This window comes from Anastrepha obliqua, unplaced genomic scaffold (genome assembly GCF_027943255.1).
Source record: "Anastrepha obliqua isolate idAnaObli1 unplaced genomic scaffold, idAnaObli1_1.0 ptg000012l, whole genome shotgun sequence".
NCBI classification, from domain to species: domain Eukaryota; kingdom Metazoa; phylum Arthropoda; class Insecta; order Diptera; family Tephritidae; genus Anastrepha; species Anastrepha obliqua.
Window position 1 is genome coordinate 3,613,651 of NW_026562179.1, and position 11,638 is coordinate 3,625,288.

An 11,638-nucleotide genomic window follows, 5' to 3' on the forward strand; every position below is an offset into this window, starting at 1 on the left:
TACTTGATTTTAACCGCGATTGCCAAATCGTCAGCGTAAGCAGTGATGTGGCAACCTGCTCTCTCTATGGTCCGCAATAACGGTTGTTTATACATTTTTAGCCGCCCGAGTGTTAATAGCGCCTACCGATCCGACTGTTGCAAACAACCGTTTCCAGTCGTGCAACGTTAAGGCCGTTAACCTCGGCATTTCCCCGCCGAACAGTTAAAACGTTTAATGTGTTAAACGTTGTTCGGCGAGGCTTACTTTCGTTATAATATTTAAATTTAATATTACTTCCAAATACCAGACGACAGTAACAGGAAGTGTCAGCCAGCGTTAGGTAAGACTATTCTAACTTTTGTGTATTATTTTATGTATCGTTAATGTACAGGGTTTGATTGAAAAGTAATGATCCTTATTTTTTAAGCAGTTTTATTAAACCTTTTGGCTTATACAAAGAATATTCTTCAAAATAGGACCCTTGAGCGTGAATACACCGCTGGTAGCGGTCCTTCCACTGCAGGAGACATTTTTTAAGCTCATCCGCCGGAATCGCGTTCAATTCGGCCGTCACAGTTTCTTGGATCGCCTCGATGTGGTCGAAACGCTTCCCCTTCAGCTTTCTTTTCAGGCGCGGGAACAAGAAGAAGTCCGGAGGGGACAGGTCTGGGCTGTAGGGAGGAGGGTGAAGCAACAGAACCCCCATCTTGACCAATGCAAAGGCGCAGAAGAAGGCGGTGTGCGCCGGCGCATTGTCGTGCTGAAGGGTCCAATTGTTGACGAGGTCGGGCCGAACCCGGGCGACGCCGTTTTTCAGACGGAGGAGCACTTCTTTGTAAAATGCCGCATTTACAGTGCTTCCTGGACGTACAAACTGTTTAGCTTTACGCAAAATTTGATCGAGTTACGTTGCTCCAACGATCGCTGCATTTCGCCACTGCAAAATCCTAACACACTTTTAAAACAGCTTTCACGCGCGGAGCGATGTTGACTGCACTGCTGTTGCCAGCGAACTGGGACCGGTTCCTAGTGGAAGGGGAAGGTCCAATGATCATTTTCCCCCACCAGCTCATTCGGTTGATCGCTTGGCAGACGCTCCGCGTGGGAAGGCTCATTACTTTTCAATCAAACCCTGTGTTCGGAGCCGCGGATGGTCTGCCCTAATGCACCTGCAAATGAACATTAGCATACAAGCACATACGTACGTACATACAGATGTGTGCACAGTCATATTTTTCTTATGTATCACTATGTTGTGCCGGTACATAGAAATTTATGTAATTATCATGTTTTTTATTTCTGTTATTCCTTGGAATCCGTTCTTCGTTGTTATGCATAAATATGTCACACAGCAAGTAAGTTAGGCAGTCTTGTACAAACATTTGAAAATAAATAGTCGAACAAAACAGGAATCGTTTTTCTTTTAACATAACTCTACTAAAAATGCTTAACTAGCTTTAACATTGGTGACCCCGACGTGATAATATAACGCGATTTTCCGATATTTTAAATCCGTTATTAAAAACGTACAGTTGTGCCTGCCGCGCACTGATATAATTTCGACTCCCGTTTGCCAACGTCTAAACCTTTGTCATGCAAGGGGAAGATATAGATCGAGCAGCCTTTCTAAAACTGAAAACCAAGGCTATTTTCAACAGATTGGAGCGCTTAATCAAAGAGTTGGACTCAGACAAGCTGCACAGTATGGACGAGTACAGTATTTCGGCAACGCTAGAATCTCTGGTCGAATTGAAATCCAACTTTTCTGTCGCGCATACAAGCTTAGAGGAATTAGATTTTGACTCCATAGCCAGCGATTTGCCAAGCCACTTCGATGCTGCTCTAATCAACCTTAGGGCTAACTTGCAACGCGAGATAGGTAAACGTAGTACCTCTCAACATTGCTCCCCGTTCAGGATGAACTCCAGTGAAGCCCAATCAATCGTCGTGAACGCCAATAGTTCACGTCTACCATTACTAACGCTGCCTAAATTTTGTGGGGCCTACACTGAGTGGACAAATTTCTATTCGATGTTCACGTCAATTATCGACAAGGACAGCGACCTCACAAACATCGACAAACTACAACATTTGTGTTCCTGTTTGAGTGGCGCTGCCCTCGACACCGTGCGCTCACTGGAAATAAGCAATGATAATTATAAAACTGCTTTAGAACTTTTGCAGAAGCGTTTCGATAACAAACGTCTTATATTTCAGGCACACGTCAGGGAGATATTTGGGCTGAGCAAGGTGGATTCAAACGTTGGCATGCTCCGAAAGCTGACAGACAAGGTCACTTCACACATTCGTGCATTACAGTCGCTCGCATCTAACGAGAAAATTGCATCATCGTACAAATGATTCTCCAGAAACTTGACAAAACGACGCAGGCTAAATGGGAGGAAACCTCTTCGATCAGCGAGCCTGGGATCAATTGACTGCATTCTTGGAAAGGCGCTGCCGAATGCTTGAGAATGTTGAGCATGCTGTTCAAGCACAGACTGGTCAGGCGTTAAGGCATAGTAAAAACGACAGTATTAGTCAAAGGAAAACCTTTGTCGCCTTCAAAGGTTCAACACGTGTTTGTGTATTTTGTGGATCACCCGAGCATGCAATTTATAGTTGTCAACTTTTCGCAAATTTAGATCCGAACTCGCGCCTGGGGGAAGTTAAGAAGCTTGCACTTTGTCTTAACTGCCTCAAGGCTGGCCATCAAATGCGGGACTGCAAATCCGGATCGTGCCGCACCTGCCAGTCGAAACACCACACGCTCCTGCATTTTAACCGGTAAACTGCTTCGTTAACCGATAGTCAAGCCGATGCTTCATCGGTGGCCACAATTCGATCCAGTGCTATGACTGCATCGATATCTGCTTCGCTTAATGCCCCCGTGTCTACTTCTGATGCTGTGCTCCTAGCTACTGCCGTCATTCTTGTAAAAAATCGTGCTGGAATCTTCGTGTCCTGTCGCGCTCTTTTGGATTCTGGTTCCCAGTTGCACTTCGTCACAACTCGCTTCGTAAATCAACTTCAGCTATTCAAAACAAAAGCTTCTGCTACAGTCTCTGGAATTGGAGATGCCAACTTCCCAACGGAAGGTTACTCACTCGATCTCGTACTTTAGTCTCGGATTTCAGATTTTTCAACAAGCATCACTGCCCTTGTTGTGAAAACCATCACCGACAATCAACCTGGCTGCTCCGTGAGCGCCAACGAGTGGAATGTTCCGTCGAACATACCACTAGTCGATCCTGGGTTCAACTTACCACAGCGTATTGATCTGCTCATCGGAGCAGGACTGTTCTTCGATCTACTTTGTGTGGGTCAGATACGCTTAGGATCTGGTTTACCACTACTTCAGAAAACTCGTCTCGGATGGGTGCTATCTGGAGGTGGGCAACAAACTCCAAACCTGTCATCATTCGTCGTGAGGCAGAAATCCTCCAGTGGTCTCATTCCGCGCACTCGGCTGGACTATTTAGTACGTCGGTTTTGGGAGATCGAGCACATTTTCGAACCGATCTCTAAGGCCTCCCAAGAAGATCTTGACTGCTAAGCCCACTTCCAGGGAAATTATTTTCGATTGCCATCAGGTGAATACTCCGTTCGTCTGCCCATAAAACGCAGCATGGATCTCCTAGGAGACTCCTATTTACAAGCTCGTCAACGCTTTCAAGGTCTGGAACGAAAATTCGCCCGTAACCCTGATCTAAAGGCAGAATACAGTAGGTTTATTAAGGAATATCTGGACCTCAACCACATGTCGCTGGTTTCCAACGAGGTTGTACAACAATGCATGTACTTCCTGCCACATCATTGCGTTATCAAGGATGACAGTAGTACAACAAAATTGAGGGTGGTTTTTGATGGATCTGCAACCACTACCTCAGGTTTTTCGTTAAATGACCTACTCATGGCAGGCCCAACTATTCAACCGAATCTTTTTCATATTCTCATTAGATTTCGTACTTTTCCTATAGCACTTACTGCAGACATCTGTAAGATGTATAGGTGTGTTCGCGTCACTCCACCGGACAACATGCTCCAATGTATTTTGTGGCGAGAATCTCCACAAGAAAACTTTCGCATCTATAAGCTCGACACGGTGACGTATCGAACTAAGCCTGCAGCGTTTCTAGCCATCCGAGCCATGCACCAACTCGCAGCAGACGAATCCGCGACTTATCCCATTGGAGCAGAAGCGGTACTTCGGGACTTCTATGTAGATGACCTGATAACTGGGGGCGATTCAATGGCAGAAGTACTCAACATTAAACTGCAAACAACTAGCATTCTTACCCGAGGAAGCTTCAAGTTACGCAAATGGTGCTCTAATAGTCCTGAGATTCTTCGTGATATTCCTGACGTAGACAAGGAAAAGTTTCTTAAGTTTGACGATGGCAGTGACATCATCAAAGCACTGGGGCTTGTCTGGGACCCGCACAAGGACAAATTGCTATTTTCATTTGTACCACAAAGAGAATTCGGAAAAAACTCAAAACGCTCTGCTTTGTCTACACTAGCTCGATGTTACGATCCCCTTGGACTAATGGGGCCCACGCTGACCAAGGCGAAGATTCTTCTGCAACGAATGTGGAGAGATAAGCTCGAGTGGGATGAGAGTCTGCCACAATCGTTAGACACTGCTTGGTCTGCTTTTTGCACTGGATTTGCAGACATGCAGTATTTATCATTTCCTCGTTACGTTTTTCAGTCTGAAGCTATTAGAGAAATCCATGCATTTTGCGATGCAAGCCTTGAAGCTTATGGGACTTGTGTTTACACGCGATCAACCAAGGACAACAACATACAAGTTCACCTATTATGTTCAAAGGCCCGTGTCTCTCCACTAAAGACCGTCACCATACCCAAGCTGGAACTCTGTGCAGCAACATTGCTCGCACAGCTAATGGGTGAGTTTACAAAAATGAAACTTTTTAATTGTTCATTTCATTGTTGGTCAGATTCCTCCGCTGTCCTTTCGTGGCTGCGAGAAGAACCGTCAAGGTTTAACGTTTTTGTCGCCAATCGGGTTTCCACCATACATCAACTGACAGAGGGTATGCAATGGCATTATGTTCCTACAGCAATGAACCCGGCTGACATTTTATCGAAGGGAGTTACACCCCGGGAACTTCTAGGATCGAAACTTTGGATGCACGGCCCACCCTTTTTGCTAGAAGCGGAGGACAACTGGCCACGCATGTGCTCACCACAACCAAAACTTCCCGAAATTCGACAAAGGGTTTTGCTTGCTGCAAATAACCATATAGACATTTCCCTTTCTTTCAAATACACTCAACTTCTTATTCGCATAGTACAAAGAGCGCAATTGTGGCCGGAGTACACTGTATTGCAAGCCAATAAATGCGTCCCTAATTCGAGCAGCATTGCCTCGTTATCGCCATTCCTTGATGACTTCGGAATTATTAGAGTCGGTGGACGATTAAAAAATTCGATGCTTAGCTGTTCATCGCGCCATCCATGCATTCTACCGAAGGATCATCCACTGACGTACGCAATAATCACCTATTTTCATCGTAAGCATCACCATGCAGGTCCTCAAGCTTTACTCGCCTTTATTCGTATGCAGTTTTGGCCAATAGGTGGCAGGAAAACAACAGCTCGCGTTCTACAAAAATGCATTATCTGTCTCAAATCAAGACCGAAACTCGTCGAGCACATAATGGCTGATCTGCCCAAGGAACGCATTCAGGCTTCGCGGCCCTTCATAGTCACCGGTGTGGATTACTGCTGCCCGTTTCATTACAAGCCTGAAGTGCGCAACAAATCGCCACAAAAATGTTATGTTAGCGTGTTCATATGCTTCGCTACAAAAGCTGTTTGGATGGAGTTGGTAAGAGACCTTTCAACGGGTGCATTTATTGACGCATTAAAAAGATTCATAGCCACGCGTGGAATACCAAGATGTATCTGGTCTGACAATGCAACGAATTTTGTAGGCGCTAAGAACGAGCTTAAGGAACTACGAGACTTAGTTCTCAATGAAAAACACCGCAGCAAACTTCACAACTTTTGCCTCAGTAATGGTTTCGATTGGCGCTTCATTCCCCCTCGCTCCCCGCACTTTGGCGGTTTGTGGGAAGCAGCCGTAAAGACAGCCAAGCAACATTTCTATCGTTCCGCTAGCTCATCAATTCTTGGGTTTGATGAATTGCGTACATTGGTATGTGAAATCTCTGCAGTGATTAATTCGCGTCCTCTTACCTATCTTTCAGAAAATCCAGAGGATTTGGATGTCCTAACACCAGGTCATTTTTTGATTGGTGGTCCTCTGACAGCTCTTCCTGAACCGGATCTCACGGCGCTAAATTACTCGCGACTTGATCGATGGCAACGTGTAACATATATACAACAAGTATTTTGGAGGCGGTGAACTCAAGAGTATCTCACTCTTCTCCAGCAACGCGCAAAATGGCTTACGCCTCAAGCCAATATCCAAGTCAATGATGTCGTGTGCATAAAGGAAGAAAATTCACCGCCCTTGAAGTGGCCTCTAGCACGAGTAATTGAAGTTATCCCTGGAGCAGATGGTGTCGTACGAGTGGCATTTTTGCGAATATCTAGTGGCATAAAGAGTCGAGCCGTAAACAAACTGTGTGTTCTCCCGGTAAAGGATTCTGTTGAAAGCCGTGACCTTTCAACGGGGGGGAGGATGTTCGGAGCCGCGGATGGTCTGCCCTAATGCACCTGCAAATGAACATTAGCATACAAGCACATATGCACGTATATACAGATGTGTGCACATACATATTTTTCTTATGTATCACTATGTTGTGCCGGTACATAGAAATTTATGTAATTATCATGTTTTTTATTTCTGTTATTCCTTGGAATCCGTTCTTCGTTGTTATGCATAAATATGTCACACAGCAAGTAAGTTAGGCAGTCTTGTACAAACATTTGAAAATAAATAGTCGAACAAAACAGGAATCGTTTTTCTTTTAACATAACGCTACTAAAAAGGCTTAGCTAGCTCTAACACCCTGTGTATCGCAATACAAATAAATTATTAATAAGGACAAAATACTAATAGACTTTCTTCTTTCCATCAAAATATCATCGAAACGGCCGTGGAGAATCCACATGCAATCACTACAACTGCGTCGCCATCCGATGAATACATGGTCCTTCGAACCGGATTCGTGTAATTAACAAGCATTTTTAACCAGCGTTAGTACTCAAGCACCAACCAGCATTACACAGCGAACACAATAGCAAAGGCTTAGCACTACAGGTGTCAACAATCAAACCAAAAAAGCAGTGGACGAAAGGATTTTCTGTTGCAGCACTACCAGGTACGTGTCCTTTTATTGCACACACTTATATTTTTGGTGAAAGAAAAGTAATAAATAGTTCAGCTATTCCGTCTGTCCGCAAACAGACAATACAAATATAAGTGCGCGCGAGTTAAGTGTCCGCGTGGAGAAAATAATAAAAATATATCTTTTTCTGAGCGAAGCTCCTTTTTGAATTCATTTATTTTCAGAACTGCTTTACATATTAATGCTTACATCTATTTATACTATTCCTATTTGTGATGATAAGTGATGTTTGTTGTTTGTTTACTGATAAAGCTGATATTGAAAACTGTTTACGTGTTTGGTGTATTGTTATCTTATGGCTATTGTTACTTTTGAGAGGAATCAAGAATATGCTTCTTTGTTTGTTCTATATTATCACTTGAAGGGACAAAGGGTATGTCATCACTTACAGATATTTTAGTTTGAAAACAATAAACAAAGAGTATGTTATTGCTTAAAGATATTTTAATTTGTAAACAATAATTATGTGTGTGTGGTATGCATGTATATGTGTATGTATGTGTGTATGTATCTACCTAGTATTTATACTAACGGCGTTAACGCTCACCGGTGTTAAAAATGAAATGCCCCCATTTCGAAGGCTTAGGTTTTGACATCGTTGTAATTCGGTTAGATAAGCTAATTCGAAATTTCTTCGGCGGTTGATGTTCAATTGTAATTGTCGATAAGCATATAATTTTATAATTAAGTACGTTATTATAACTAATATAATTGTTACTATAGTTATATATAAAGTGAATTTCCAAGGATGCTCCTCAATTGGCATAAGTAATTTATACATTTTTTGTATGTTAGTAAATTTATAATCTGATTCAGAGTTTGAAATTCTCAGTACATTGACCTTTTCATTTTGGTGAGCATGTATTGTATCTTATTTCTTGTTTGTGGTTAACATAAGTTTTATTACCAATAGTTGTATTAAAATCGAATTGGATTAAATGTGGACCATTTACTTTAACACTAAACCTACCGATACTTTATGTATTCCTATTCCTACCAAAGTGGGTCAAATGACCCGCCTTTAAAATGTTATATATATTACTAAGTCTAGCGAAAAATATATCAATTACGCCAATTTGGTACATGAATGAAACATTTGTTTTCAATTAATGATTCAAAATAGTTTATATATTAAATTTAAAAAACATAAAAATAGTTTATTCTTTGCTTTGTTTTTGCTCCTGTTGAAAATCTTCTTTCGGCAAGTTCTTCAGCTAATTAAAATAAAAATTGTTATCTAGAGGTGTTTTTGCCGATTGTTTCTCTATATAAAACTCTTGAGTTGATTCCAGCCAGGTCAAGAATATTGAAGAAAATCTGCGCAGGCCATCTTTGCGATTTTGATTTCACTGAGTATTTTCTGGCCATCTGATTCGTCATCTCTACACCGTACTTAGTATTATTGTAAAATCCTATCGTTTCTGGTATACGCTTGCCATATGTTTCAATGCTTACAGATTTATGTTTTGCGCTTAGTAAAAGCACTTTTTTGTTTGTCTTACTTTTTTAATGGTAAGTGAATAATGACTCGATTTATATAGTTTTGTTGAGAAGCGTGGCGCACCATCTTTCTTCTACTTGGCTAATTTGGGCAGTTCTCTTATGCTTCCGCGAATCGTTTCCAAAAGAGTGGTTCTCTTTTCTAATAGTTTCGTAGCGAGTGAAGCGCTTGTAAAGAAATTATCTGTAGTGACGCTTCTTTCGCATCCTGTGAACGGTTCCATTAGTTTGAGAACAACGAATTTCGCAAGCGGAGTTGAAGCACCTCTTTTTTCTTCCTTTTCCAAATATGAAAATCCATTTATGATGTATTTAGTGCTTACATCAGATGCTAGCCAAAATTTGATACCAAACTTATTCGGTTTGTTCGGCATATATTGTGTAAATCTACTTTGTTTTCGAAGAGCTGTTCATCGATAGTTACATGTTACACAGGCTTCTAACAATTTTGGCTATTCTTGATGAATTTGTACCATACTTCTGAGATTAGAGCTTCGTTGCTGGCTAGACCCCATTTAGTGATAGATATGAAATGTTCAAATTTTTTGCCTGATATAAGCCACGTGCATATACTATGTACATAGAAGACCAATAAATACATTTACTTTTGCAGGAGTAAAATTCCATTGAGCTCCCAATACTCGAGAGGCTTCTTCTTCTGTGCATTTTCTTATGTGCTCCATTACACGATTGACAATAATCAAAGAAAATGCAGTTCTTACTTTGCCCTTCATTATATTTCGTTTGGCATACGCTGTCGGGCCTACAACCTCCCTAAAAATATTATAAATTGGAGAACGTCCAGGTGTTGAGCTTTGTTCTATTTCTTGCCAAATTGTACCATCAGGCGCAATTTCAGTACATCGGTCTTTCACATATTTTTCACTTTCTGAACTCGATAACGGTCTTTTTCTCGTCTTCGCTTTCTTTACCTGAGGACTCACATTCATCTGTACTGTCAAATGAATTATTATATTGTACTATGTTATCTACTTTACTTTCAGACAGTTGCTCCTCACTGAATTCCGAACACTCATCATCTATGTTATTTATAACTTCCAATGATTTCAAATATCTTGAATGTTTTGACATTTTTGGGATAAGAATTATATGTAAAATTATCAAATAAGAATTTTTGATTCACAAAATAGCACTATAACTTGAAATTTGTACGGTAACGCTCGCTTGTAGTAGAACGAAATTGGCTATTCATCCGTCAGTCTGCAATAAATATAACTCAATGGAGCGAAATATATCACGTAATAGGAAAAACGGCTCAATCAAGAGACACAATCTGTGCATGGGTCAAATGACCCGTTACGGTAGTTAGAGCAGATCACATATATTTCTCGGTAAAACAATTAGCAAGAGAGGAGTAAATTTTGAAAAATACATTCGATGTATTTTTTAATAAAAGTCGTGAAAGAAAACGGCGATTTAATAATGTCATTTCCAAAATCTTATGAAAAAAAGTTTAAAATGGGTCATTTGACCCGTCATGGTAGGTTTAGTGTTAAGTCCGTTCCATGTGTGTTCATAGTCGATAATAATGTTACCGTTATCTAATACTTGTAAGGGAATGTTATTTTCTTGAATAATATTACAATGGGCAGTTTGTTTTAATAATAAAGGAATAGTACAAGTATAGTTTGGTTCTTTTTTACAAATATAAGTTCCTACATAATTTTTACATTTTAATAAGTTAGTGAATATATTATTACATGAAGCAATTCTATTTATTATAAAGTTGATATTTTCCATATTTAAAGGCTAATGGAGTAAGGTTATACATTTTACATTTATCAGTTAATACAGGATATTTGTAGATTATAATAATAGCATTATTAAAGATACATATGTGTATATCGAGATACTCTAGTACATTTATTATGGGAATATCATATAATTCGTTTTTTATTATTTGCTGCACATCCTTGGTATTAAGTGTGCCAGAGAAAAAATTTCCTGTTTTTGCGAAGTTAATGGTATTTGTAATAGTTACTAATTCGCTGTATATTTCTGCGAGTATTGAGTGATCAAAAATGGATTGTGGATCTAATGCTGCTAATATTTTTTCAAATCGTGAATTTATTTTCCTTTGCTGATTATTATTATTAATAAGCTGATTAAGTCCTGTTTTAATTTCTACAAGATCATCGTGATCTGGTATTCCTGTTACAAATTTTAATACTGATCCTAAAAAATTTAGGGCACGTTTGGCACGATACTCGGATGGTATTAATTGTGACTTCAAAGCTTCTATTTTATCAATTAATATATTTTTTCCTTGGTTTTGAGTTGAGTCATAACTAGTTAGCATCATTTTTTCGTATGGTTGTAATATTATAGATAAGTTCAATACATGGTAAAGATAGGATGAACTCTCATAGGTATATACATACATCATCTAACTCTGTAAGTACATATTTTTTACCAGTCAAGTCTGTGATCCTATCGCAAAACCCGTAGGTAATTATCACCAAAGGTATGAAAACTATTCGTTGCATGGTGTTCAATTTTTTCTTATACTGTCTTTATGTATAATTTTCCCCCTAACTGTTAGGATTGTGTCCCACGATCTTGTTTCACTTTGTGTTTGTTGTATTGTATTTCGTTGCAAGTTTATTGCGACGATCTGTTCGGCTGTAAACTGTATCACCAGGCTGGTAGGTTATGCCTTTCCTACTTTTATTGTGATATCGCAGTAATTTCTTCTGATTATTCTCAAGTATTTCTTTGATATCAGAATACTTTTCGCGGTTATAAAAAACGTCTTCAGGCTTATATCCTGTTGCTGAATGGATTGTCTT

At 40.0% G+C, this 11,638-nt stretch overlaps 1 protein-coding gene across 1 annotated transcript; it reads left to right on the forward strand.

The window, feature by feature from the left end:
• Positions 1-3,610: 3,610 nt before the first annotated feature.
• On the forward strand, positions 3,611-6,379 carry LOC129251308 (uncharacterized). Its single transcript, XM_054890672.1, has 2 exons — positions 3,611-4,895; positions 4,947-6,379. The coding sequence occupies exons 1-2, from the start codon at positions 3,611-3,613 to the stop codon at positions 6,377-6,379; spliced, it is 2,718 nt and encodes a 905-aa protein (XP_054746647.1).
• The last annotated feature ends 5,259 nt before the right edge of the window (positions 6,380-11,638 follow it).

What these genes read in the sequence shown, in the direction of transcription:
- LOC129251308 (XM_054890672.1), top strand. Translation starts at nt 3,611, where the DNA reads ATGGATCTCCTAGGAGACTCCTATTTACAAGCTCGTCAACGCTTTCAA. An exon ending in ATTGCTCGCACAGCTAATGG is followed by an intron (nt 4,896 to 4,946) that starts GTGAGTTTACAA and finishes ATTGTTGGTCAG; the next exon opens with ATTCCTCCGCTGTCCTTTCG.